Source organism: Equus quagga, chromosome 4 (assembly GCF_021613505.1).
Source record: "Equus quagga isolate Etosha38 chromosome 4, UCLA_HA_Equagga_1.0, whole genome shotgun sequence".
NCBI classification, from domain to species: domain Eukaryota; kingdom Metazoa; phylum Chordata; class Mammalia; order Perissodactyla; family Equidae; genus Equus; species Equus quagga.
Genome location: NC_060270.1, coordinates 26,352,155 through 26,377,713, shown reverse-complemented (window position 1 = coordinate 26,377,713; position 25,559 = coordinate 26,352,155). Strand labels below are relative to the sequence as shown.

Genomic DNA, 25,559 nt, shown 5'->3' with positions numbered 1-25,559 from the left:
AGAAATTATGAACAGTTTACCCACCAGCTTTCTAGATCCAAGCGCAGGAACACAAAATACTGCTTGAGAAATGCCCGCATGTACAGTCTCACAGAGTAGTTAGTTACTCCAGCTGCCGCCTGCCTGCCCATCACTGCTGATGGTTTTCTTTCTTTTAATAAAATTGTTAATGATTTTGTTAAAAACACCATTGCACTTCATAAACGTAAACAAGGACATCCCTTTTGCTTTTGTCCTCCGGCTGGGGGATATTAAGTTGAAGACTGGAGACCTGAGCCAGGGGCAGAGGTATCCCCTCCTTGAAAGGGTGTGACCCTGTCCAAAATCCATTCCCAATCCAGGCCTCAACACCCGCATCCAGAAAATGGGATGAGATTTCTGACGTCCCTGTCAGCTCTGACAGCCCCTGATTATCCCAGAACGGACGAGACAGGTTGGCAAGCTTGCCAGAGAAGGAAAGGAACAGTTTACCCTGTTTGGGTAGTGAGTCAGAGAACATGCCAAACCCAACAGAAGCTGCTATGTGGCTTGGGCGTGGGATCAAGCAAGAGCTTCTTCTAGCATGCAGGCTAAGCCGCCGCCCTCCAGGGGCAGCAGTGTGACATCCTCTGAACTGCTCTGTGTGTATGGTCGTCGGGAGGGCTGGGTATAAGGCAACAACAACCCCAGAACTGTCTCTGCCTTTTCTTAAAGAAAACAAACCAAAAAACCCCACAATTTTTATTATACAAGTACAATATGTTATTGTAGAAACTTTAGGAAACACAAATTAACAAAAAGAAGAGAAAAAGATCACCTGTAGTACCAGTCCCCAGAGACGAATCCATTTTGCACATATCATTCTGAATTTTCTTTTATGCACAGGAACCTTCCCACATATCAATATTCTTTTATAATAAAGGGATCAAATTGTACCTAATGTTTCATAACCTCCTCATTACTTAAACGACTGTGAGCATATTACTTTGCATATTGTGTACAGAGTCCCATTGGATGTATTATTTTATGTTTTAATACAGTGTGTTATGACATAGTTTAAACAGTGTTATGCGCACTGTGATCCTGTGTCAAGTGGTTACTGTGTCAGGCACTGGACTGACTGCTCTGCATATACGATCTCATTTAAACCTCACAGCACAGCAGCTGCTATTATTGTTTCCTTTTAAAGATAAGGAAACTGAGGCTGAAAGAGTTAAGAAATTTCCCCCAAATCACACAACTCACTGGTAGTAGAGTCAACTCAAGTCTGGCTGACTTCAAAGCATGTGCTCTTAACCCAAGCATTTCCACACCGTGGAGCTTGCTGGTTGCACAATATTCCTTAGCTAACAAAACCTCTCCTGTTAAACGTTGTTGCTATTATAAACCATGCTGCTCTGGACATCCGTGAGCAAATGTATTTGTGGGCTTTTCCAATCATTTCTCAGGCTAAATGGGTGACAATGCAATTCTTGGTTGAAGAGGCATAGATTTGGTGTTAATCGACTGCTTTCCATGTTCATGTGTGTCCTCCCTGACAGTGAATGTGAGCACGCTGGAGACTTACTTCAAATGCGATGGCTACGAGGGCTACCGCCTGGTCTACAGCCCCCATGGCGGCGTCACCTGCGTGTCCCCGTGCAGTCAGGGCTACTGTGAGCACGGAGGTCAATGCCAGCACCTGCCCCAAGGGCCTAGCTGCAAGTGAGTGGGGCAGGAGGTGGAGGGCAGTGCTGGGGAATCCAAGCTGGGCAAAGATACTGCGAGGGTCCAGAAATGCCGTGAGACCTCTCAGTGTCTGAAAATCAGGATCGATCTCTCTGTAATTGAGAGAACAGGGATCAGAGAAAAAGGGACAATGGAAAAGATGTGTGAGTGCCCACTCTGTGTGGAGAAGAAGGATGCTATGGTACTTCTGAAACTCAAACTAGCTACTCGGTAAGTATTATCACCTCTTTAAAGACGAGGAAAGTGCAGCTCAGAGATGATAATGAACCCAAGGTACCCAGTAACTGAAGTGGAAGGATATAGGTTCCTAAGCCAAACTCTTCCACCTCATTTTGCTTCTTGGGTAGGCACCCTGCTGTCTCCTTGTGCAAAAAGAAGGCGTTGTCTTGTGTCTGGGCCCGGCCCCGCCCCTCCGTAAGAGGACCAGTCAGGGGAGGCCCTCTGAGACTGGCGCGGCACGGTCTCCTCGGTCCATCAAGTCTGAGGGCTCCCGTGATGGGGCCCACTAGGTCTGCAGGCCCGCTAAGGAGGACAAGGGCAGCGCCACCCGGGCCCTCTCGTCATGTCACGGCCCTCCGTCTACCTTCGACCCCACAAGTTCCAGATCTACCCAACCCTTTCCTCTCCCGGGTCCAAGGACTGCAGACGGAGCCGAGGGCCGGGGCAGCTCTCGGGGGCGGGGCTGGGTTTATGACTGCGCATGCTGCCTGTGGCCAGCCCCGCCCCCTCCCGCAGTCCTCAGGGGTCCGAGCCGCGTGCGTTCCCCGCCGCGCCTGCCTCCGAGCCTGGGAGCCCCGATTCGGCCCCACCCCGGGCCAGACTCCGCCGCTTTCCCCGGAGGCGAGGGTGCAACACCGCCTCTGGCCCGGCGGAGAGGAGGGGTGGGGAGGCTGGGCGCCCGCCTTTCTGGTGCTGACCGCGTCCCTCCCTCTGTCCCCAGGTGTGTGTCCTTCTCCATCTACACGTCGTGGGGCGAGCGCTGTGAGCACCTGAGCATGAAACTCGGCGCCTTCTTCGGGATCCTCTTTGGGGCCCTGGGCGCCCTCTTGCTGCTGGGGGTCGTGACATTTGTGGTCCTTCGCTTCTGGGGCTGCTCCAAGGCCCAGTACTCCTACCCCCTGGACTCAGAAAGCTGAGGCCTCGCCCCAAAGGGGCAGCTGTGGCCTAGATACCTCAGGACCCACCCCAGCCTCACCCGCACACTTCTAGGCGCCCTTGCTTTGGGAAGGCTGGAAAGAGGAAGGTGACTGAAGGCGATTCAGGATTCTTCAAAGAGAATGAATAATGGGAATGAATAATAATAAAGGCAGAACCACTCCTGGTCAGTAGACACAGAGGCGGACAGGAAGAGGCCATGAAGACCCACTACGTAAATGAATGGATTTTCACACAAACATACCCACGAGGACGCCGACTTACACACACACGCACATGCCATAGTTAATAATGGGGTGATGGCTCTAAGTTAAAAACCAAAATGCATTTGCACTCAAAACTCTTTAGTTTACTTCTAATTAAAGTCTACTTAAATAAAAGCCTCCAGACATCTTGTGTTTCCAAAGCCCTGGGTTCCATTCGTGATTTTCCTCTGGTGGCTGAAGGGTTAGGCCCAGGGTGTAGAAGAGCAGAGGTGGGTGGGACCCAGTCCTGCTTCGGCCCTCAGTTACTCCACATTGGGAAGTTCAGTTGCTCCATCCCAGTCTTAGATCCTTGCTTCAGCCTCCAAAGCACTTTCTTCCCCTCCTCCCAACACAAGCCAAGGCTGTGCCCTCTGAGGAGGACGGTAGACATGCTCCCATATGGAGTATCCTCTACTCTCTCCCAGGACCTGTCCCTGCCTTGCTCTGTCCATCAGTTTCAGGAGCATAAATACACAGTGCCTTTTCCTGTTTGGTTCCTGTCCCCGCTGCCTGTGTTCCCTGGAGGAGGGGTTAAGCCATTTGAGCTCCCTTTCCAGGAACCAACTCGAGAAGCATGCGACCCACCCCATCCTTAGACCTGGGGTACCCAAGCCCTGATACACTTTTTGTGACCTTTCATGGGTCCCAGGTGGAGTCTTCTGAGCTTTTCCCCGGACAGTTCCTCAGTCCCACTCTGTGTGCTTGTTCCCAGCAACCTGATCAGTTTCCACCTGGTCCTTCTCTCTGAGCAGGCAGACCTTTACACCTATCTGGTGCAACAACTCCAACAACAACTGGTCCACAACTCCTGTGGTCTACAGCACCTCAATTCTAACTCTAGGCAGAAACTGGGGACCTGCCTCTTGGTCCTAAATCCCAAGTCCATGAAGAGAGAATCTGGTCCAGCTTATGTCAATTGTCTATCCCTGGTCCAATCAAGTGTGGCCATAGGGTAGGAAAGGAGGTCACATCATACAAACCTGGTGCCCAGGCTCACTCTTGTAAGTGAACAAGTGGTGTTGGAGAAAGTTCCCAGAGAAACATGATCTTTGATCTGAGCAGAGACTCTGAACTGTCTGCTTTACATAGAGAATGACTTCTAACAGATGAGTCCCCTCTCATATGTACAAGGCTATAGCTTTATGTCAAGTGCCCCAAAGTGTAACCAAGTTTCTCCATATAAAACCACATTCATTTTATCCCAGCATTCATTTATCAAGAATTAAGTGCATAGCCCAAATTGGTTAACTGGTTAATTCTAGCAAACATTTCAGGAAGAAATTCTACCAATTCTCTATAATATCTTTCAGAAGATTGAAGCAGAGGAAATACTTCCTAACTCATTCTATGAGGCCAGCATTACCCTAATACCAAAACCAGAAAAAGACATCACAAGAAAACAAAACTATATGCCAATATCTCTCATGAACGTAGATGCAAAAATCCTCAAAAAAATTTACCAAATCAAATCCAACAATGAATAAAAAGAACCACAATCAAATGGTATTTATCCTAGGTATGCAAAGCTGGTTCCATATTCAAAAATGAATTAAGGTAATATATGACATGAGCAGATTAAAGAAGAAAAATCTCATGATCATATCAATAGATGCAGAAAAAGCATTTGACAAAATCAAACACCCATTTATAATCAAAACTCTCAGCAAACTAGGAAGAGAGGGGAACTTCCACAGCTTGATAAAAAAAAAAAACTACAAAAAAACCTATAGCAAGGCTGGCCCTATGGCCCAGTGGTTAAAGTTTGGCATGCTCCACTTTGGTGGCCCAGTGTCAGTTCCTGGGCACAGACCTACGCAGCTCGTCCACAGCCATGCTGTGGAAGTGACCCACATACAAAATAGAGGAAGATTGGCATAGATGTTAGCTCAGGGACAATCTTCCTCCAGCAAAAACAAGTGGAAGATTGGCGATGGATGTTAACACAGGATGAATCTTCCTCAGCAAGACAAAACAAAACAACAACAACAACAAAAACCTATGGCAGCATCAAACTTAATGGTGAGAAATTCAAAGCTTTCCAGCTAAGATCAGGAACAAGGCAAGGATGTCCCCTTTCACCACTGCTTTTCAACATTGTACTGGAAATCCTAACTAATTCAATAAGACAAAAAAAGGAAATTAAGGGTATACAGATTGGGAAGGAAAAAATAAAACTGTCGTTGTTCACAGATGACATGATCATCTATGTCGAAAATCCAAAAGAATTTTTTAAAAAGCTCCTGGAACTAATAAGCGATTATAGCAAGGTTGTAGGATGCAAGGTTAATGTACAAAAATCAATTGCTTTCTTATATACCAGGAATGAGCAAATGAAATTTGAAATTAAAAACACGTTACCATTTACATTAGCAACTCCCAGAATTAAATACTTAGGTATAAATCTAACAAAATATGTACAAGATCTATCTAAGGAAAACTACAACAAAACTCTGATGAAAGATAGCAAAGAATTAAATAAATGGAGAGATATTCCATGTTCATGGATAGAAAGACAATATTGTCAAGATGTTAGTTCTTCCCAACTTGATCTATAGATTCAATGCAATCCCCATTAAAATCCTAGCAAGATTTTTTTGTAGATATTGACAGACTGATTCTAAAGTTTATATGGGGAGGTGAAAGACCCAGAATAGCCAACTCAGTATTGAAGAAGAACAAAGTTGGAGGACTTATGCTACCCAACTTCAAGAGTTATTTTTAAGTAAGTACTTTATAAACTACAGTAATCAAGACAGTGTGGTGTTGACAAAAGAATAGACCAAGTAGATCAGTGGAACAGAATACAGAGACCAGAAATAGACCCTCATAAATATAGTCAATTAATCTTTGACAAACAAGCAAAGGTACCACAATGAAGCGAAGGTTGCCTTTTCAACGAAGGGTACTAGAACAGCTGAACATCCACATGCAAGAAAATGAGTCTAGGGGCTGGCTCACTGGTGTAGTGGTTAAGTTCACATTCTCCACTTCAGCAGCCTGGGGTTCACAGGTTTGGATCCCGGGTGCAGACCTACACACCACTCATCAAGCCATGGCGCATCCCACATACCAAATGGGAGAATACTGGCACAGATGTTAGTTCAGGGTGAATCTTCACACACAAAAAAGAAAAATAGAATCTAGACCCAGACCTCCTTACACTTTTCACAAAAATTAACTAAAAATGGATCATAGACCTAAATGTCCAACACAAAACCATAAAACTCCTAGAAGATAACATAGGAGAAAACCTAGATGACTCTGGCTGTGGCAATGACTTTTCAGATACAACACCACAAGCATGATCCATGAAGGAAAGAATTGATAAGCTGGAATTCATTAAAATTAAAAACTCTTGCTCTGTGACAGACAGCCTGAAAAGAATGAGAAGACAAGCCACAGACTGGGAGAAAATATTTGCAGAAGACACACCTGATAGAGGGCTGTTATTCAAAATATAGAAAGGACTCTTAAAACTCAACAATAAGAAAATGAACAAGCTGATTAAAAAATAAGCAAAAGTGGAGGGCCAGCCCGGTGGCTGATTGGTTAAGTTCCTGTGCTCTGCTTTGGTGGCCCAGGGTTTTGCCAGTTCAAATCCTGGGCATGGACATGGCACCGCTCATCACGCCATGCTGAGGCAGTATCCCACATGCGACAACTAGAAGGACCCACAACTAAAAATACACAACTACGTACCTGTGGGCTTTGGGGAGAAAAAGAAAAAATAAAATCTTAAAAATAAGCAAAAGTGGCTGGCCTCATGGCGTAGTAGTTAAGTTTGTGTGCTCCACTTCAGCAGCCCGGGGTTCACAGGTTCAGATCCTGGGCATGGATCTACACACCGCTCATCAAGCCGTGCTATGGCAGCATCCCACATACAAAACAGAGGAAGATTGGCACAGATGTTAGCTCAGCAACAATCTTCCTTAAGCAAAAAGAGAAAGATTGGCAACAGATGTTAGCTCAGGATCAATCTTCCTCACCAAAAAAGAAAGAAACAAAAAAGCACAAAAGACCTGAACATAGACCTCACCAAGTAAGATATATAGACGGTAAGTAAGCATATGAAAAGGTGTTCAACGTCATATGTCATTAGGGAATTGCAAACTAAAACAACAAAGAAATACCTCTACACACCTAGTAGAATGGCCAAAATCCAGAGCACTGACAGTACCAAAGGCTGGTGAGGATGTGGAGCAGCAAGAACTCTCATTCATCGCTGCTGGGAATGAGAAATGGTACAGCACTTTGGAAGACACTTTGGCAGTTTCTTACAAAATTAAACATACTCTTAACATATGATCCAGCAATTGTACTTTTTGGTATTTACCCAAAGGGGTAGAAAACATGTCCACACAGAAACCTGCACACGTATGTTTATAGTAGCTTTATTCATAATTTCCAAAACTTGGAAGTAACCAAGATGTCTTTCAGTAGATGAGCAGATAAATAAACTATGGTACATCCAGAGATGTATTGTTCAGTACTAAAAAGCTACGAGCTATCAAGCCATGAAAAGACACAAAGGAAACTTAAATGCATATTATTACGTGAAAGAAGCCAATCTGAAAAGGCTACGTATCTTATGATTCCAAGTATGACATAATGGAAAAAACAAAATTATGGAAACAGTAAAAAGATCAGTAGTTGCCAGGGATTAGAGGGGAGGGAAGGGGGAATAGAAAGAGCACAGAGCATTTTTAGGGCAGTGAAAATACCCTATAGGGTACTACAATGGTAGATGCATATTATTATACATTTGTCAAAACCCATAGAACGTCCACCACCAAGAGTGAACCCTAATGTGAACTACGGACTTTGGTGATAATGTCGTGTCAACGTAGGCTCCTCATTTTTGACAAATGCTCTTTGGTGGGGGATGTTAATAGTGGGGGAGGTTTTAAGTCTGTGTGAGGGAGGGGATATGGAAACTCTGTACTTTTGGTTCAATTTTGCTGTGAACGTAAAACTACTAAAAAAATAACATTTGTTAATTTTAAAAAGAATAAAAATTAAGTAAAAAGAATTAAGCACTGTTGATCTCAAACAAATAAACAGCCAGTTATTTTACCAGCAGAATGGGTTTATTCAGGAACACCAAACCATTACAATTCAGGACATATGGTCTATGGTGAATCACAGGCGAGTCCAGAGAAAGAAAGGAGAGAAAGGTTCTTTTATATAGCTGGGAGGGGCTGTTGTAAAGGAAGAGTCTGTTGGAGGAGACTGGGGAAAGTGTGGTGGCTTTTCATTGGCTGAGTTACGGAAGTCTCTCATTGGCTGAGCTGTCACTGGGTGAGGAGGAATTCCTTCCTTCCTTCTGCTGGGGTGTGAGTAGTATCACTTCCTGTGGGAGGTGCGAGGTACCTCTCTTCTTGTTGGGTTCTACAGTGTGTGTTGAGTGTCAAGTGCATGAGAGTTCTCTCTTCTGGCCCCTTGACTCCATTTTATTTATTTATTTATTTTCATTTGTTTCTTTTTTAATAATAGTAATCAGCATTGTATGTCCTTGTATGTACGTAATTAAGATTAAATTATCTACTTTTCTAGGTATCACCGATTTGAATAAGGGCAAAGCAAGAAAAGAAAAACTATTTGAGAATTTGATTTATATAACAGTGGTGTTATAGTCATTTATGCAAACTGCTCTCCATTCATGCTTAATTATAGTGCAGCTTAATAATAATTATATCATTAAATTTTAACTTCATTTGACTTCAAGAGTGAATGTTATTTTCCTAACTTTCAGAGCCCGGTGCCCATATTTCACGGTCATCTGCTCATGTGGCCATCCTCTTGATCATTCAGCAAACATTTGAGTGCCCTCCATGTGTAGGGCTGTGCTAGGTTCTATGGCAACAGAGGTGAATACTGCATGGTGCTTGTTCTAAAGCACATATGACTTAACAAACTTGTAAATAAATAAATCATGATAGAGCATGTTAAGTGATATAACAGAAACATAAAGAGACTAAGAAACTAGCTCCTCTTTAGGGAATTTGAGGAAAACCACCATGAGGAGGTGCTAAATGAAGTAGGCTTTTAAGCATGAATAGGAGTTTTCCAGACAAAGGGACCAGAAGGAGGGAGAACATTCCAGGGCTGGGAATTGTGATGTGCAAACACTCTGGATCAAAGCAAGTGTGACTGGGAAGTAGTGAGAAGTTCCCTGTGGAAGGAACATACGACACAGGAAATGGGGCCATAGGACACAGAGCTGATAAAATTGGCCAAGGCCGTATCACAAAGACCCTCATTCACAAAGCTGGAGGTTTCATCCTGTAGGTAGGCACAGGACCAGCTGTGATTTTGGAGAGGAAAGCTCTGGAGACAGCGTGAAGAGTAGTTTGGAGAAAGAAAAGAAAAGAAGGTTCCATCTTAGGAAAATAAAAGAGAACAGAATAATATTTCACGAACTTCTTTCCATGTTAATAAATATACTTCCCAATGACGCTTCTAAAGATTGTATAAAATAGCATTATTATTAACCAAATGGCTCCCTTAGGATATCTTTTTTGTGTTTTGTTTTGTCTTTTTCTTTTACTGGTTATTATAAATAGTTCTGTAAGGAACATATTTATTTGTTGATCTTTGCACAGATTCTTGATTATTTCCTTAAGATAAACTCTTAGGAATGAAATTGCTGGCTTAAAGGAATGCACATGTTTAAGGCTTTAGATAAATAATCAGATTGTCCTCCAGAAGGTTGTACCAATTTCATTCACACTAGCAGTGTTTGAGTGCTTTTCCCCACACCCACAGCAATATAGATATTATAATTTTTATAAATCTTTACCTATTGACACACTATAGGCGATACCACATTGTACCGTTTTTTGCTAGTGAAGTCAACATTTCTTTTTTGTGGAAAAGAGGCATTTATATTCCTTCTTTTGTAAATCATCTGTTCTTGCCATTTGTTCCCTTTTCTACTGGTATTTTTGCCCTTTTCTTTCTTTGTATGTTGAGGACATTCTGGTTTGCAGTATATGGTGTAAATAAGTTCTTTCAGGTTATTTCTGTACCTGTCTAACCTCCCCTACTAACTGTAATCCCCTTGAGAAGAGACATCTTTGAGTCCCCCACGGCACACCGCATAGCTTCTCTTCCATTGTAGGCGCTCAACAAACATGCTGGGATGAAGGTTTGAACTGTTTTTGCCCAACCTACTTGATGGAACTCATTCTGCCCTACTCTGCAAGAGGAAGGGGGCCATTCTCCCCTCCTTCAGAGCAATATCCATCTTGTCTTGTTATTTCCTTCCTTCATTTAACCAGTATTTACTGAGCACCTTATATGTGCGAGGCACTGTCCCAGACGCTAGGGAGACTGCAGTGAGCAAACTCATGCTAGTTGAGGGAGACAGATAATAAACAAGACAAATGCAAAAAATATGTGTTCCGTTAGGCTGTGATCAGTGTTATGAAGAAAGTCAAAGCAGAGGAGGTGGTCAGGTAGACCCCCTGAGAAGGTGAAGGATGTGGAGTTAGCCAAGTGGCTACCTGGAGGAGAAGCATTCTAGACTGAGCAACGCATGCAGAGGTCCCGAGGCGGGAGCATGCATCCAAGGAATGGCAAGGAAGTCAGCGTGGCTGGAGGGCAGGGAGCAAGTTCAAGAGGCTGGTGGAGGGCTGCGGATCGTGTACAGCTTTGCAGGCCGTTGTAGGAACTTTGCTTTTTCTCTGAATGAAAGGGGAGAGTTTGGAGCAAAGGAGTGGCATGGTCTGTGTGACCTTATAAAAAGACAGCTCTGGCTGATGTGCTGGGACTAGACTAGGGCTGGAGGGCAAAGTTAGAAACAGGGAGACTGTTAGGAGGATATTAGTACTCCAGGTGAGAGACGATGGCAGCCTGGACCAGGTGAGAGCAGTGGAGATGGTGAGGAGGGGTCGGATTCTGGGCATATTTTGACTACAGTAGAGCCGACAGAGTTTCCTGATGAACTGGATGTAAAATGTAAAAGAAACAGAGAAACAGAGAGGGTTCCAAGGATTTTGGCTTGAGCAACTGAAGGATGCAACTGGCATTAACTGAGATGAGGAAGATGCAGGCAGAGCAGGTTTAGGGGAAAAGATTAGAGCTTTGATTTTGGAAATGTTGAATATGGGGTATCTCTTAGACCAAGTGGAGAGGTTGAATATATACATTAACAATGGCTGTATTTCAGAGGTGGGATATCAGAAATTTTTTTTCTTTCTCTTCCCCTCCTCTTCCTATTTCTTTTTTTTTTTCTTGGTCCTTTTGAATTTTTCAGAATTTTAAAATCTCGGGCAAGTTTTACTTTTACAATAGAAAAAAATATGCCACTTTTAATTTAAAAAAAATAATAACATGAGTTTGAGCTATGGGGGAGGAATAATTGAGTATTACAGACCTTCTTTTAAATCTGCTTGCATCCAGAATTTGAAACGCAAGTCAATTCAGCAAACATTCTCTGTGATCTTACTACAGGCCAGGCACCCTCCTACATTCAAGGGACACCGAGATACAAATAGGGTCCCTGATCTGAAGGAGCTCACGGTTCAGCAAGCTCCAGGCCAGCCTCAGTCAGCGCTGTCATCAAGGTGCAAACCAAGAGCCAGGGAGCACGAAGGAGGGAGGTAGCAGTGAGGATGCACAAAATCCTTGTGTCATAAAATGTCAAGAAATGTACAGGTGAAATAGATAACCTCCAGGCCACACTGAATGTGATTTTAACGTCGGATGGAAGCATGCAGCAAGTGACAGGTAGGTGATCAGGTCACTCTTTACTTAAACACAACACGTGTGCTGTGGGAAGTCCAAGGACACCTCTGGAACTGGGAAGGCCCCCTCCCCACCCACATGCACTCAGGCCTATGTGAGCCAGGGTCCGGCTGCCAGGTCTGGGGTAAGAGCTTAGGTCAGTTGACCTCTGTGGGAACCTTCCAGGTGCATCTCGGCACAGTAACGTGGCTCCAGCCTGCGGTGGGGCCTAGGCCCTAGGTCCCCCCTTTGGCACGTGGGCACGTCTGGCTGCAGCTGGTCTTCTTCAGCCCCTCCTGATGCGCAGCAGGGAGACTTGGCTGCGTGGCATGTGGATGTGCAGTTCATGGAGGAGCTGGAGGGCAAAAGGAACAGGTGGTACCTCCAGCGCATCTGGCCCATGAGCTCACCACAGGCCAAGGACAGGAAAGGACCATAGGAGAGAAGGAATGAGGAGGCCAGCAGCACTTCCTGAGCCTCCTGGGGGCTGGGCAAGGCCTGGGTGCTTCATGCACATTATGTCGTAGAATTACCGCACAGTAACCCTATAAAGCAGGTAGTATTAGCCTCACTTTATAAGGGAGGAAAGTGCTATGGAGTCACTTACCCAAGGTCATACAGTTAGGAACTGGACTTCACACCCAGATCTATCTGGCTCCAAAGCTTATTGTTTCTCTGACCCCTGAGCCCTACGCCAGTGGCCAGCGCCCAAGAAGAACTGATGCCCGGCACCCACATGGCCTGGTTTCTGCACCTCAGCTCCTGACCCGCTTCTATCTCCCTGGCTTCTTTCTGACCCCTGAAATAGCTTCCAGTTGGGGGGGCTCGGATCTGACACAAGCCTGGCTTCTCTCTTAGGTTAGGATTCACACTTGCTACTTTAGTCATCATGTGCAGTGGGTATTTGTCCTATATTTGGCTGTCCTACTTCAAAACCCCTATGCTGTGTTCAGAGAACTCCTTATTATGGGAGTCCCAGTGGACCCCCCTTCCACTAAGAGAACTTCAAGAGCCCAGATCTTCCGTTTTCTCACCCCTGGCAGCAAGATGTGGGCACAGGAGCTAGGCTGAGCTGGCTTATTCTAACCTTCCATTGGTTCACACCATCCCCCAAAGCCCTGATTCCTGAATTTCACCACTGGAAGCTGTGTCCGGTGATCTGGGTTTTAGGAGAATTTTCCCAACCTGTTGTACAAATACATCCCAATTTTGGTCCCCATCTAGAGCGTACACCCATGGGATTTTTCTGCCTAACATCCCTATTTCCTTTGGGGCCTGTCCTTCCCATTCCATGTGGGTCAGGTCAGGCTGTCAGTCATGGGGGCCCCTACAGGCCAGTGAGATCAGTCTTTCCCTAGTTTGATATGCAGATCTTGGGAGAGGGAAGTGCTTTGCGAATCTAGGGTTGTCACAGCCATCTTTCCTTACATATGGAGAGAGACTCTGAAGAACGAAGGGAGTGGAGCTGAGGGAGGGAGAGAAAGAGAAAATCCTGATGATCATGGTTGAGCTGCTGGATCCAGCCACAACTGAAGTTGGAACAGCCACTTCTAGGTTTCTCAGCCAATATCTTGCTTTTTCTGTGTAAGCTACATTGAGTTGATTTCTGCCATTTGCAACCAAAAATCCTGCCTATCTGCCCATTAATATCATTGACCTTCTCCCAGGGACCAGAAGGCCTGAACTTCCTAGGGCCTGAGGACCTTGGGAATGAGGGGAAGAATTTTTTACAAAGCAGAGAAGGCAAATTCAGAACTCAGGAAACGTCAGGCAGGGCTCCTTAGATTTAGCTCCTAACACCCAGAGAGAAACTAGACCCCGCCCAAGCGCAGCAGCTGCTCCTCTTCATCCTGCAGATCTTCCCTGGGGTCTCCAGGAACCTCTCACTCTCCTCCACTCCCCTGGCCCAGGAAGCGCCCACTCACCTGCTGCATCAGCCTCTCTGCCACTCTGGGCTCAGTGAGGTCTTCTGGGGAGGCCACGCTTAGCCGCAGGAGGAGGAAGCCTCCAACCCCACCTGCAAGTTAAGAACAGTAGGAAGATGAAAATATGGGTAAGTCAGTTCAGGAAGCAAGACGTGACTCTGCTCCCCAGCCCCCAGCCCCCCTCTGTATATACGTGCTCGCTCTCATGTGTAAATGTGTCTGTGTTCATGTGGGATCTCACACTTACTGCAAAGAGAAGGAGGATTCGCTGGATTCCCTCTCCAATAATCGGGCCCAGTGTAGTGTCTTCCCAACAAGAGTGAGGGAAATGATGGTTAAAGGCTCCATTCACATTCAGAGAAGCCAAAAGTCTAGTGTGAGGAAGGAGAAATGAAAGTGGATCTAGAACGTTCTCAAGGCCTGGAGGTCCTGGATAGGGCTGTTGGGAAAGGGCCCAGCTGGGGAGAATGATGGAGAGAGGCTGGCTTTCTGAGGGATGCCCTCAGCCAATTCTTCCAGTTCTAAGTTGGAAGCCATCCTGACTTAGCAGCTCTGTAGGCGAGTTCTCCGTTTTGTTGAGCTCTAATTGGCCTGCCTTTACCTGCCACCTTGGAGTCATTTCTTCCTATTAGAACATCAGTAGAATTGATCCGGAAAATAACACACATGTGAAAAATGTACTATTTATGCAACACTGTTTGTCATAACAAAATACTGAAAACAACCTAAATGTCCATCCATAGAGGGCTGGTTAAATTAATTAAGGTAGGAGCCGGCCTGGTGGCACAGCGGTTAAGTGCGCAGGTTCTGCTTCAGCGACCTGGGGTTCACCAGTTCAGATCCCGGGTGTGGGCATGGACCACTTGGCACGCCATGCTGTGGCAGGCATCCCACATATAAAGTAGAGGAAGATGGGCACGGATATTAGCTCAGGGCCAGTCTTCCTCAGCAAAAAGAGGAGGATTGGCAGCAGATGTTAGCTCAGGGCTAATCTTCCTCAAATAAAAAAATTAATTAAGGTAAAACAAAATGGAATACTGAGCAGCCATAAAAAAGAGTGGCTTCATCTCAGAGATCTGTGTTTATCATATGCTCCACCTGTGTAAAAAGGAGGAAAGACATCTATCTACACCTATATCTACCATCCTCCTTTTTATGCTTCCAAATGCATATTTCACGTCCAGAAGACGATTCACAAGAAAGTGATACCCTCGGTTATGTGCCTGAGGAAACTGGGTAGTTGGGGGACCGCAGTGGGAGGAAGGCCTTGTATGGGGTACCCTTTTTACCTATTGAATTTTAAATCATGTCAGTGTATCACCTAATCAACAAATAATAAAGAAAAGCATTTTAAAATAAAAATATATTAATAATTGAACTTTTAAAAATAAAAGCACAATAGGAGACTATAAGTTTTAGAATCAGACCTTCATTTGGGATCCCACAGCCGTCTTTTACCATCTTTAAATCTGCTTCCTCAGCTGTCAGATGGGTGATAACAGCCACCTCATAAGGTGGTTTGGAAGATTTAATCAGAGGAGATATCACATGCTAGATTCATAGGACACTGCCTGGCATCAGAGAGAACATTCAGCTGGTGCCAGTGCTTCCTGGTTGTGAAATATTTTTATATCCCCTCTGCCTGGAATACAAAAGATACTCGGTAAGGTGGTAGTGATTAATATTTTTATTTCACCTCCCCAGAAAGGCAGGGCAAGCTGCGGCTATGGCAGGGATGAGGTACAAGGACAGAGCGATGGAAGCGGGGACGGAGGTTACAGGCTGACCAGGAGCTGGGCTGACCAAGCAGCCTCTGACAGGGGACTTCTTCCCCGAGAACCGTCTGTTGTCTCAGAGACGCAGCTTTAAAGTCCCAAACCTTCGCCCAGGTTGCTTATTTATTTTCAGTCACCCTCTATGGCACCAAACCCAGCAAGGACATCCAGTGAGCCGCCCTTTCATGGGGTCCTAGCTGCTCAGAAGGCAGCAACTTGGGCCAGACGCCCACATGGGGCCCCTCTGTGTGGCTCTGGCTGAAACAGAGGCTTCCAGAGCACGAGGGCTGTGTCTTTTAAACAAAACTAGGGGCCTTGCCTGGCGCACAGTAGTTACTCAACAGTTAACTTCATAGAAGGGCAGAGCTGGGAGGGACCTCATTGCTGTCCACTGCACCCCCTCCAGCTACTGGTGGAGAAACTGAGGCCCAGAGAGGGAAAGGGACCTGTCCTAGGTCACTCAGCTTGTTGCGGGCAGAGCCAAGATCTCAAACTATTTCTCCAAACTTGCAGCCCGCGCTCCCTCCATATGCCACCCTCACTCTGCTTCTTACTCGTTTTGGGAAGAACCACTAGAAGATCATGAAGAGGCGACATCAGAGACAGGGCTCAGAATAGTCATCCAGACCCTTCTTTCCTTTCTGCTCCTTAAGCATGTAGACATCCTGGAGACTCCAAACCCCAAACCCCAAACCCCAAAGATCACACATGGGGGAGCCACTTACTTGCAGGAACTTCTGTGGTCCCCCTTGTCTGAGCAGTAGTGGGCACGGCTTTTGGGGGCTGCCCTCTGGTTGTGCTGGCTGTCTTCAAGGTCTTCGCTGAGGCTGTGGTCTTGGCTAAGGTGGTGTTTTCTTCTTGGCTGCTGTCGGCTGTAGTCGGATGGACAGAAGGAAGAGGCCTCGTGCAGTCGGGGATGGGCCCGTTGGTCCTGCTGTCTGTGGTGGAAGTCTCTGAGCGGGTGGAGCTCTTGATGGTAATTCCTTCGGAGAGGCTGTAGACCGTTGCAAGGGAAGTCCCTTTGCCCACTGTCGACCCAGCCTCTGTGGAGACTGTAAATGCTCCTGGGACCTCAGTGTGGCTTGTCGTCTCAGCAGAGAGGGCTGAGACTTCTTCCACAGGGTTCACGCTGACAGTCGCCCAAGTTCCACTAGGGGTGGTGGCCTCAGCTGCTGTTGTTTCTCTTTCTGTGGTGCTAGTAGCAGGGAGTGGGGTCTCAACTGTGGTCTCATGTGTGGCCGATTCTGCGGTGCTGGCGGTAGACGAGGCCTCCGCCGAGGTCGTGGTCTCGGTGAGGTGTGATTTCGCTTCCGTGGGGTCGGGCAAAGCTGACACCTCAGGAGTGGACAGGGCCTTTCCTCCTGCGGGGCTGTAAGCTGTGTCTGAGGTCTTAGGGATGCTGGCAGTTGTTTCCGTTTCCATAACGCTGCCATTGGTAACCTCAATGTCAGAGATGGTGGAGGCAACCAAGGCTTTTGCCGGAGCAGTGACATGAGGTGCCAGGACTTGTGAGGTGGTGATGGCTGGAACTGAGCTGTCAGAGGAGGTGCTGCTCTCCAACGTAAGGGCCTTGGCTTCTGTGAGGATCTGAGCCAATGTCAAGGCACTAGTTCTGATCCTCTTTGCCTCTTCAGAGCTGTCATCAGTACAAAGGGTGTCAAAGGCCGCTTCCAAGAGATCACTGCCTGTAACAATCTGCACTGTGGTCATTCCAGTTCTCGTGGGGTTGTCGCTTGTGGCTGTTGTCTCCATAGGAGGGGTCATCACGACCATGAATTTGGAAGGTGTTCTTTTTGTGAGGGCCCTGGTCTCTGCTGCAAGACTAATGGTCCTGGTTTCTGTGGTCTCTGCTTCTGAAATGGTGCTGCCTGGGATTAAGGTACTGTGAGAGGTCTGGGTGCTCAGGGTTTGATGACTTTCCAGAGGGATGTGGCTTGGCACAGAGGTCTCAGCAAGGTCAGTGGTCTGGAAGGCTCCCTCTGAGCTTGTTCTGACTCCTGGAGTCACAGCAGGCACTTCTGTGTGGCTCGTTGTCACCAAAGGGCCTGGTCCACTGGTGCTGGGGCCTGTGTTGGGTAAAACCATCTTTGTGAGCCATGCGTCCCAGTGGACTGACTTCACACAAGCTCTTGTGTTTATGGCCTGGGCACAGCTAGGAGGAGGGTGGGGAGAGGGAGTTGCTTTGACCTATTTTTCATCTATATATACAAGGAAGAAGGAGGCAGTATCGGGAAGTCCTGTGCGGCAGCCACGTAACTGGGACCACGCTGACTGATGTCCTCTGATGGCACACTTAAGGCAAGCAAGCCCCAGAATCTAGTTGGTTATTGGTCTGAAGCTGTCAAAGGGGATGTGTGGGGCCAGGATCCAGCTTCAAGGGGGAGCAAAGAAGTCAGAAGTCCAAATGAGCCAAGAACTGCAGGGCAGGGACCACGACTCTCAGAACTTTCTGAAAGAATCCTTGTCACTTTCCCTTGGATACTTTTCTCATCCAGCAAATGTTTCCCCATGGAAGTAAAAAACTTTTCGAATACAAGAAACATCTGTGGTTTTGTGCTCAGAGGCAGCTGAGAGGACTGGCGGAGAAGACCCTCCAGAGGCAGTGTGGGTGGTGGTGGCTCCAGGAGGGAGGGGAGCAGGCGGGGGCCTTGGGGCTCTAGCAAGGGAAAAGGGGCAAGTTTCCCAGCCCCGCCCCAGCCTCTCCTGAACATAGGCCTAAGACGACAGAACGCCTGAACTGTGGAAACGACGTACCAAGCATTTTCCATAGGTAACAGGGAGCCAGGTGAGGCAAAACTTCACTTTTTTTAGAAAGATGCTCCTGGCATTTCTCCATAGGGCAGAGGGTCTCTGTTCACTTGACCGACCCCTGACATTGTGGGAATGGAGGGCCAGCGGGCGCTCACCACCCTGAGGGAGGCTACAATGGGGTCTTTTGTGGGCTGGCAAGGGCGCCTCCCCTGTCTACCAAGTGGGCCAGGCTCTCTCTGTAAGTGGGCCAAGGATCCTCTTGGGGAGGGTTGCCAGATCTTGCAAATAGAAAAAGGATAATTAACAGGATGACCAGTTAATTTTGAATTAAATTTCAGATAAACAAGGAATAACTTTAACAAAAAATAATTTTTTTAGTATGTGTATTTCTCATGTGATATTTGAGACATACTAAAAAAACTTCATTACTTGAAATTTAAATTTAAGTGGATGCCCTGTATTTTATCTAGTAACCCTACTTTTGGAAGGAAAAGGATCAAAATAAAAGCCCCCTTCTCTGGCATTCTGGTGATTCAAAATGGTCTTTACTGAGATCTACTGGCCCAAAAGTACCCAAGGACCCAAAGGAGGGCCAAGACCGTTTGGTCACCTCTATCTAGGGTGTCAGGACGGGGCCCCAGGTCCTCAGCTTGTCTTCCTGTGTCTCCCACTGAAGGATGAAAGAGCACTGGGCCAGGAAGCAAGAGACAGGGTTCCAGCCCCGGGTCTGTTGCCTACGAGCTCTAGAGTCTGATGATTTACTGGTTCACATCCCGACTCTGCCTCCTACCAGCTCAGCCACTCACTGGACCTCTTCCAGCCTCCATTTCCTCCCCTGTGAAAAGGGTCACGATGCCTGCCTTGCCGTGGTGGTGAGGACCAGAGGAGAGGGGAGTGGGAAAGCCCTCATATTCCAAAGCCTGCAAGGGGTTATGAAGCACCCCTCCCTGACCACGTCCTCTCATGGAGTCACTCGAGAGCGACAACCTAATTTTACTATAGTGAGAATTTCAGACTGCACGCACATGCATATTAAGTGGGTCACGGCATTCGCTCGCATTTCCTGTCCAGTGCAATCTAACTGCACGCAAATGACGCTTTTACAGGAATATATTTTCTTCTCCCCACTTCAAAGCCCGAGGCATTTCTCTGAGCCTCCTTGGTGCCCACACAGCAGAAGCAGTCTTTCTGCGTCAGCCCACACAGCCTGAGGCCCAAACAGTGGTGCTCTTGGGGTCTGACCACGGACCACCCCTAACACATTTTCTTCTTTTTCTGGGAGCCCCGTGGTGTCATCCTGCTGTGAGAGCCCCTGATGCTTCCCAAACCATAGTCTCTTCATCCCTGGGGCTCTCACAGCCCCCACCCAAGTCTCTTACACACCAGGGGGCTTCTCCCACAGAGCAAAGCCTGCCGGGCCCTCGCGGCTCCAGAATGTTGCAGCTCTCCTGGCCCATTCCTCACATCAAGCAGGTGGAGAAGAAAGCCTGTGCACTTCGGACCTGAGTTTGGGTCCTCTCTCTGCTGCTTGCTCTGCCTCTTCCCAACCATGTGACCCTGGCCAGGCCTCCCGGGTCCAAGGCTGCATTTTCTCATCTGTGAAATGGAGGTAGGGGTTTCCATCTCATAGGGTTGTGAAGATTAAATTAAATTAAACGTAAAATGTGCAGCACAAGCGTATAGATCGTGAGAACCTGCAGGAGGCGGTGTGGTCCAATGGTTACGGATGCCTGGAATGAAACCCTGGCTCTGCAGACGGGCTACTGAATCCTGGTAAACCTCAGTCTCCTCACGTTTAAGGGAGGATGCGGGAGTGGGGTAAGAATAAGAATCGTATCTCTCTCATAGGGTTATTTTGAGGATTAAAAAGATAGTGCATAAGGGTATATGGGAACTCTACTTTCCACTCAATTTTGCTGTGAACCTAAATGGCTCTAAAAAATAAAGTCGATTTAAAAAAAGATAAGGCATTTGACAAGGTTGGCACAGTTCCTGTTACAGATCAGTGTTAGTTCTCTTCTTCCATGAAAGCCCCCCCTCTCTCAGAATCCACCTCCCCAAGCCGTCTGTGATAGTCAGACTTTTCACGCAAAAACTGTTCTTTAAAGGAAATCTGCGCTGGAAAGTAAACTTGGAGGAGTTAGAATCTTGTCAAGCCACATTCTTGGGCTTTAGTCAGATTTATTACCAGCCCACCCCTCCCTCGCCCCTTACCCTCCCCACCCCGCTTACACATACTCCCACAGGCGTAAAGACACACCCACAGCGACCTCACAATGACGTCGCTCATTTGTACAGACCGGACCGCAGTGTCGTTAATACCTAAGCTGACACACTGCCATTTGCACGCTCTTTATCAGCTATAGTAATATTTCATATATAGCCTTAAGGTTAATTATAATTAACCCAAGAGAGCTACCCTCACCCACAAAGGGCTGCCAGAACAGAAACTCAGCCCCAGAGCCCTATCAGGAGAGAAGCCCACAGGCCCCCTCTCACCTCCATACCTGCAGAGCTCCTGGGGGCCCCGGCCTCCCAGCAGAAGAAGAAAAGGGGCAGCAGCAGGCCCCAGAGAGAGCCCATCCTAGCCGGGGATCCGGCCACCATAGCCCAGCAGAACTGCCCACTGCCTCTCACTGCCACCTTTTCCTGCTTCCTCAACCCCGGGAGGAGGGGCGAGCCACCTGCCTGGTATGACTGGGTAGTTTCCAGGACGCAGCCAGGTGATCACGGAGGCACAGGCTGAGAGAGCTGGCAGGTTTCGAGTCAAGGGCTGTCAGCGAGCTAATCACCCGTCCCCATTGCCCAGTGACCTCCGTGACCTCTCCACTCTGAAGTTTGATTTGAAGATATGGAATCATTTCTACGGTGATGTTCACCTCCCTGGGGCCGCAGCCCGGGAGGCCATGGAAGATGGTGTTTCTCACACATCTCCCCTTCCCCAACCCCATCCCCTTGTGTGGGGGGCTTACGCTTTTAGTTAGATAGACCTGGGTTTCATTCCTAATCCTAGACTTCATTTCTTCTATGATCTAGGGCAAATTAAAGAACTTTCTGAACCTCAACTGTAAAATGGGCATAATCCCTACCTCCCTGGGTTGTTTTGTGGGGATTACATGAGATAGTAAAGCTCTTACACAGTGCCTGATACATGCTCAGTGCTCATCAAAAGCATATACATTGTAAGTGCTCAGTGAGTGAGAGCCCTGACATCCACCCTGATCCTCAAGCAATAGAGAGAAGGGACGGCCTCCTGAGGTCTGGAGGAGACAGCTCTCCAGTGTGGGGCAGGAGTCTGATCCCTAACATCCCTCCATCTTCACATCCAGTGGTTCTCTCTGCCAGTCAGAGCCAGGACCCTGGCCCTGGCCAGACTGGAGGTGCGGGTTGGGGAAGGCACTGGCTGGGAGAAGGGAAGGAGTAAGAGTGCTGGTTTGAGTCACAGGGCCTGGGAGGGGGAAAGTGTGAGGGTGAAGGCTTAGAGAAGCTTAGGGGATTTGACCACAGGAAGGAGAACCAGGCTGCAGAACGCATTTCCAAATGCCCTAGATAAGACTCGTACCCCTTCAAGGGGCCAAGGTGAGGAGCTGTTATGGCCACAGCCTAGTGGCCAAACAAGGTACCTGGGGGATTTCAGGGCAAGAGTTTTGTGATGAAATCAGCTCTGGGTAGAGGAAAGCTTGCTGGATCGGCATCAAGAAATCAAAATCTCACAGCTGGAAGGAACTTTAAAGTGGAATCAGAAAGTCTAAGTTCTGTTTCCAGCTCCTTCCTAATGGTGGATCAGGAGCTGTGTGATCTTGGACAAGTTATTTGCCTTCTCTGGGCCTCTGTCAACAAGGGCTCCTTGTTGGTCCTCTTGGCCATGCAGTCTGAGGTTCTGCTTCGGGTGTGAGACACTGTCTTCTGGAACTTCGCCCTGCGTTGGATAAAGACCTCTGCTGCCTGGAAGGAGGAGGGAGCCATTCCAGGGTGTAGGGAGAAGAAGAGCCTACGAGAGGCTGAGGGGCAACCATTGGAGACGCAACCCAGCACTTGAGGTTCGGGATCTTGGACCCCAGTTTCAACTACACTATTAATCTGTAGAGTACTCCTGGCAGGCTGAGTCCTTCCACCCTCCATTCAACCTCAGCCGTTGACTTCATAAACGGAGGATGGATTCCCCAAGGTGGGTTTCAGGTGGGGAAAGCAGGCCAGACCACAGCAGTGACCTGGATTCTGTTCAAGCCCTGTCTGGTAGCCTGTGATCTAGCAGGAAGCTTCCCTCTAGAGAAGACGGAGGAGAAATCCAGCAAGAATGCAGCTCCTTTCTGCCACCTCCCTCCCCTCCTGGGCCAGGGCTCTGCCCCACCCGGGCTGGGAGAGAGACTTCCTCATTCCAGCAGCCAGTGGCTTTATCTACAGACTGAGGTATTCCAGGTGCCTTCCACCCCCAGCACGGACTCCCCCCTCCATTTCCTCTTTCTTTCACCACTTCAGTGATCAACAGCTCAGCTCCAGCCCAGTTGCCTATGATGGGATCTGACCAGGAACCCGCTGGGACAGAAGCCTGGCTGAATACTTCCCTGGGTTTGCTGAATTTTGTCTTGTCCGTCTTCCTCTATATCTTGGGGGACTTTCCAAGCCTGGGCACATGACTGTTAGCCCTGGGGCAGTAATAAATCTTACCCAGAAAGTTCCTGGACCTTTTTTTTTTTTCAAATTATTTATTTATTTATTTATTTATTTATTTTTGGAGGAAGATTAGCCCTGAGCTAACATCTGCTGCCAATCCTCCTCTTTTTGCTGAGGAAGACTGGCCCTGAGCTAACATCCATGCCCATCTTCCTCTACTTTATACGTGGGATGCCTGCCACAACATGACTTGCCAAGCAGTGCCGTGTCCGCACCTGGGATCCGAACCGGCAAATCCCTGCCGCTGAAGTGCAACGTGCAAACTTAACTGCTGCGCCACCGGGCCAGCCCTTCCTGGACCTTTTCTTCAGCCAAACTCAGCTCTTACCCTGAATGAGCATAGGCGTATTAATTTAAGAAACATACATGGAGCACCTACTCTATTCTAGACATTGTTCCAGGCATTTGGATACATCACTGAGTAAAACAGATTCTAGCCCTTGTGGAACTAACTTCCTAGTGAAGAGAGAGGGCAAACAATAAGCTTAATAAATAAGTGAATTATACAGGGATGAATACTATGGAAAAAAGAAAAAAAGACAGACAAAAGCAACCTGGAATGTGGGGAGGGCGGGGGAGGTGCAGGTTGCAGCATTAAGTAACATGGCGAGATTTGTGCAATGACTCAAAATTGGTGAGAAAGTGAGCCAAGTGGGTACCTGGGGAAGAGCATTCCGGGTGGTGGGAACCGCTCAAGAAGAATCCAGAGGGCTAAGGCAGGAGCAAGTTCAAGGACCACCAAAGAACCCTTGCAGCTGGCGCCATGCAAGGAGACAGAGTTGGAGGACAGGGGAGCAGAGTGATGGGGAGTAACAGTTGTTGGGGGGCTGGTACTGAGTGAAGTAGGAGCCACTCCTGGGGATTTTTGAGCAGAGGAGTGACCGGATCTCAGGTAGGTTTTTGAAGCGTCACTCGGGCAGCTGTGTAAGATGGGACCAAAACTGGAGTCAGGAGGCATCTGTCCTAGTCCAGGCGAGAGGTAAGGGTGGCTCTGACCACAGGGGCAGCAGAGGAGGCGGTGGGAGTCGTCAGATTCTGAATATATTTTGAAAGTAGACCCGACATGATTTCCTGCCGGACTGATGTGGGATGTCAAAGAAAGGGAGAAGTCAAGAATAACTACAAACTTCTCAGCCTGAACAACTGGAAGGACGGAGTTCTCACCAGCGCCATTTGGGTCCAGCTCTCCCATCAGAGTATTTAGAACCCCTCCCCCGACAATGAGACCAGTACATACTGTAAGGATGAATCTGACTCAGGACAGGGTATCGAGTCAAGCCCAGGGCACTGGCCTGCTAAGGGGCTGACAGAAGACTTAACTTGGTTCGGTGTCCTTGAAATACAAGGTTAGAGATCTGCTAGAGCTCTGAGCTGTGGCCTAGCTCCATGGGCCACAGCAATGGAGTTTGGGGTTTGTTGGCAGGAAAAAGTTTCTCCTCTTTCAACTTGAGTCCAGTCATTGGAGGCCTGCAAATTAACTGAGAAAAGACAGATGAACAGAAGACAAGACAAAGGTTGTTTACAGGTATAGCAGGGAGTTGCTGAGGATGACTAACTCACTGAATAACCAGAGTTGAGACTTATACATCAAACTTAACAAGGGGGTGAGGGGCAGTTTAGGGCTTCCATGGGAAAGTATGGAAGGTTCTATAGGTTCTTTTGGGCAGTCTGTCTCCATGGCAACTGAATTAGCTGGAAAAAATCCCTCAGAGGGGGATTAATGGCAGCTTTATTTTTGGAAGGCTTTGCTTTAGTCAGTTACGGGAAGTTCAGATAATATTTCTTCCCATATTTTCTTTAGCTCAAATGTTTCCACTTTAAAATAATCTTTATACCAACTCTGAGGCTCCGAGTGTGTCTCTAACATGTTCAAAATGTTGAGTGCGTCCAGACTGTGTGGGTGAGACTCTGTGAGGCGGGGTTACCACAGGAGAGGTGATGAGAATCATCGAAGTTTGTGGAGACTTGAGAATGGGCCCCTTCCCACCTAACCCCTGTTTCCTTGGGTTATAGCGTAGGAAACTCCAGGGAATCCCCTCTGTTCATTTACTCATTTGTCTCTCTTATTAGGGTATAACCCACATACAGGAAACTACACTAATCTTAAGTGGAATGCGGGTTGATGACTTTGTACATGTGTGTACGCCTAGGATTATCTGCCACTCAGATCGAGATATAGCACATTTTCAGCATCTCAACAGCCTTCCCTTCCAGTCAATACCTTCCCCCAAACCATCATTCTTACCTCTATCACCACAGATTAGTTCTGCCTAGTTTTGAACTTCATATAAATGGAATCATTGATATATACTCTTTGGTGTGTGGCTTCTTCCTCTTAACATTATGCCTGCAAGACACCCATGTTGTTGTGTGTAACAGTACTTCACTCTTTTTTGTCATTGGGTAGCATTCCATTGTATAAATATACCACAATTTATTATCTATTTTCCTATTGATGGATATTTAGATTGTTTTCAGTTTTTCACTATTCCAATTAAAGCTGCTATGGACGTTCTTGTTTATGTCTTGAGTGGAACTGCTGGGTCATTGGATATACATGGGTTTAGCTTTAGTATACAGCGATCAAACAGTTCTCCAAA

General features: G+C 47.3%; 2 protein-coding genes across 3 annotated transcripts in view; one reads left to right on the top strand and one right to left on the bottom strand.

The window, feature by feature from the left end:
- MUC4 (mucin 4, cell surface associated) overlaps window positions 1-3,524 on the top strand; it is a 46,554-nt gene extending 43,030 nt beyond the window's left edge. Inside the window, exons 22-23 of one of the 2 annotated variants that reach the window (XM_046659814.1) lie at window positions 1,521-1,683; window positions 2,648-3,524. In XM_046659814.1, the coding sequence (XP_046515770.1) occupies window positions 1,521-1,683; window positions 2,648-2,843 (359 nt within the window). In that variant the 3' untranslated portion in view covers window positions 2,844-3,524. The remainder of the gene's footprint in view (window positions 1-1,520; window positions 1,684-2,647) is intronic. The other variant, XM_046659816.1, reaches the window with a different exon arrangement.
- Window positions 3,525-7,523: 3,999 nt separating this feature from the next.
- On the bottom strand, window positions 7,524-20,927 carry MUC20 (mucin 20, cell surface associated). The gene is made up of 4 exons (XM_046657913.1): window positions 20,793-20,927; window positions 16,260-17,600; window positions 13,760-13,851; window positions 7,524-12,189 (listed from the first exon to the last, which is right to left on the bottom strand). The coding sequence occupies exons 1-4, from the start codon at window positions 20,890-20,892 to the stop codon at window positions 12,121-12,123; spliced, it is 1,602 nt and encodes a 533-aa protein (XP_046513869.1). The 5' UTR covers window positions 20,893-20,927; the 3' UTR covers window positions 7,524-12,120.
- Between the last annotated feature and the right edge of the window lie 4,632 nt (window positions 20,928-25,559).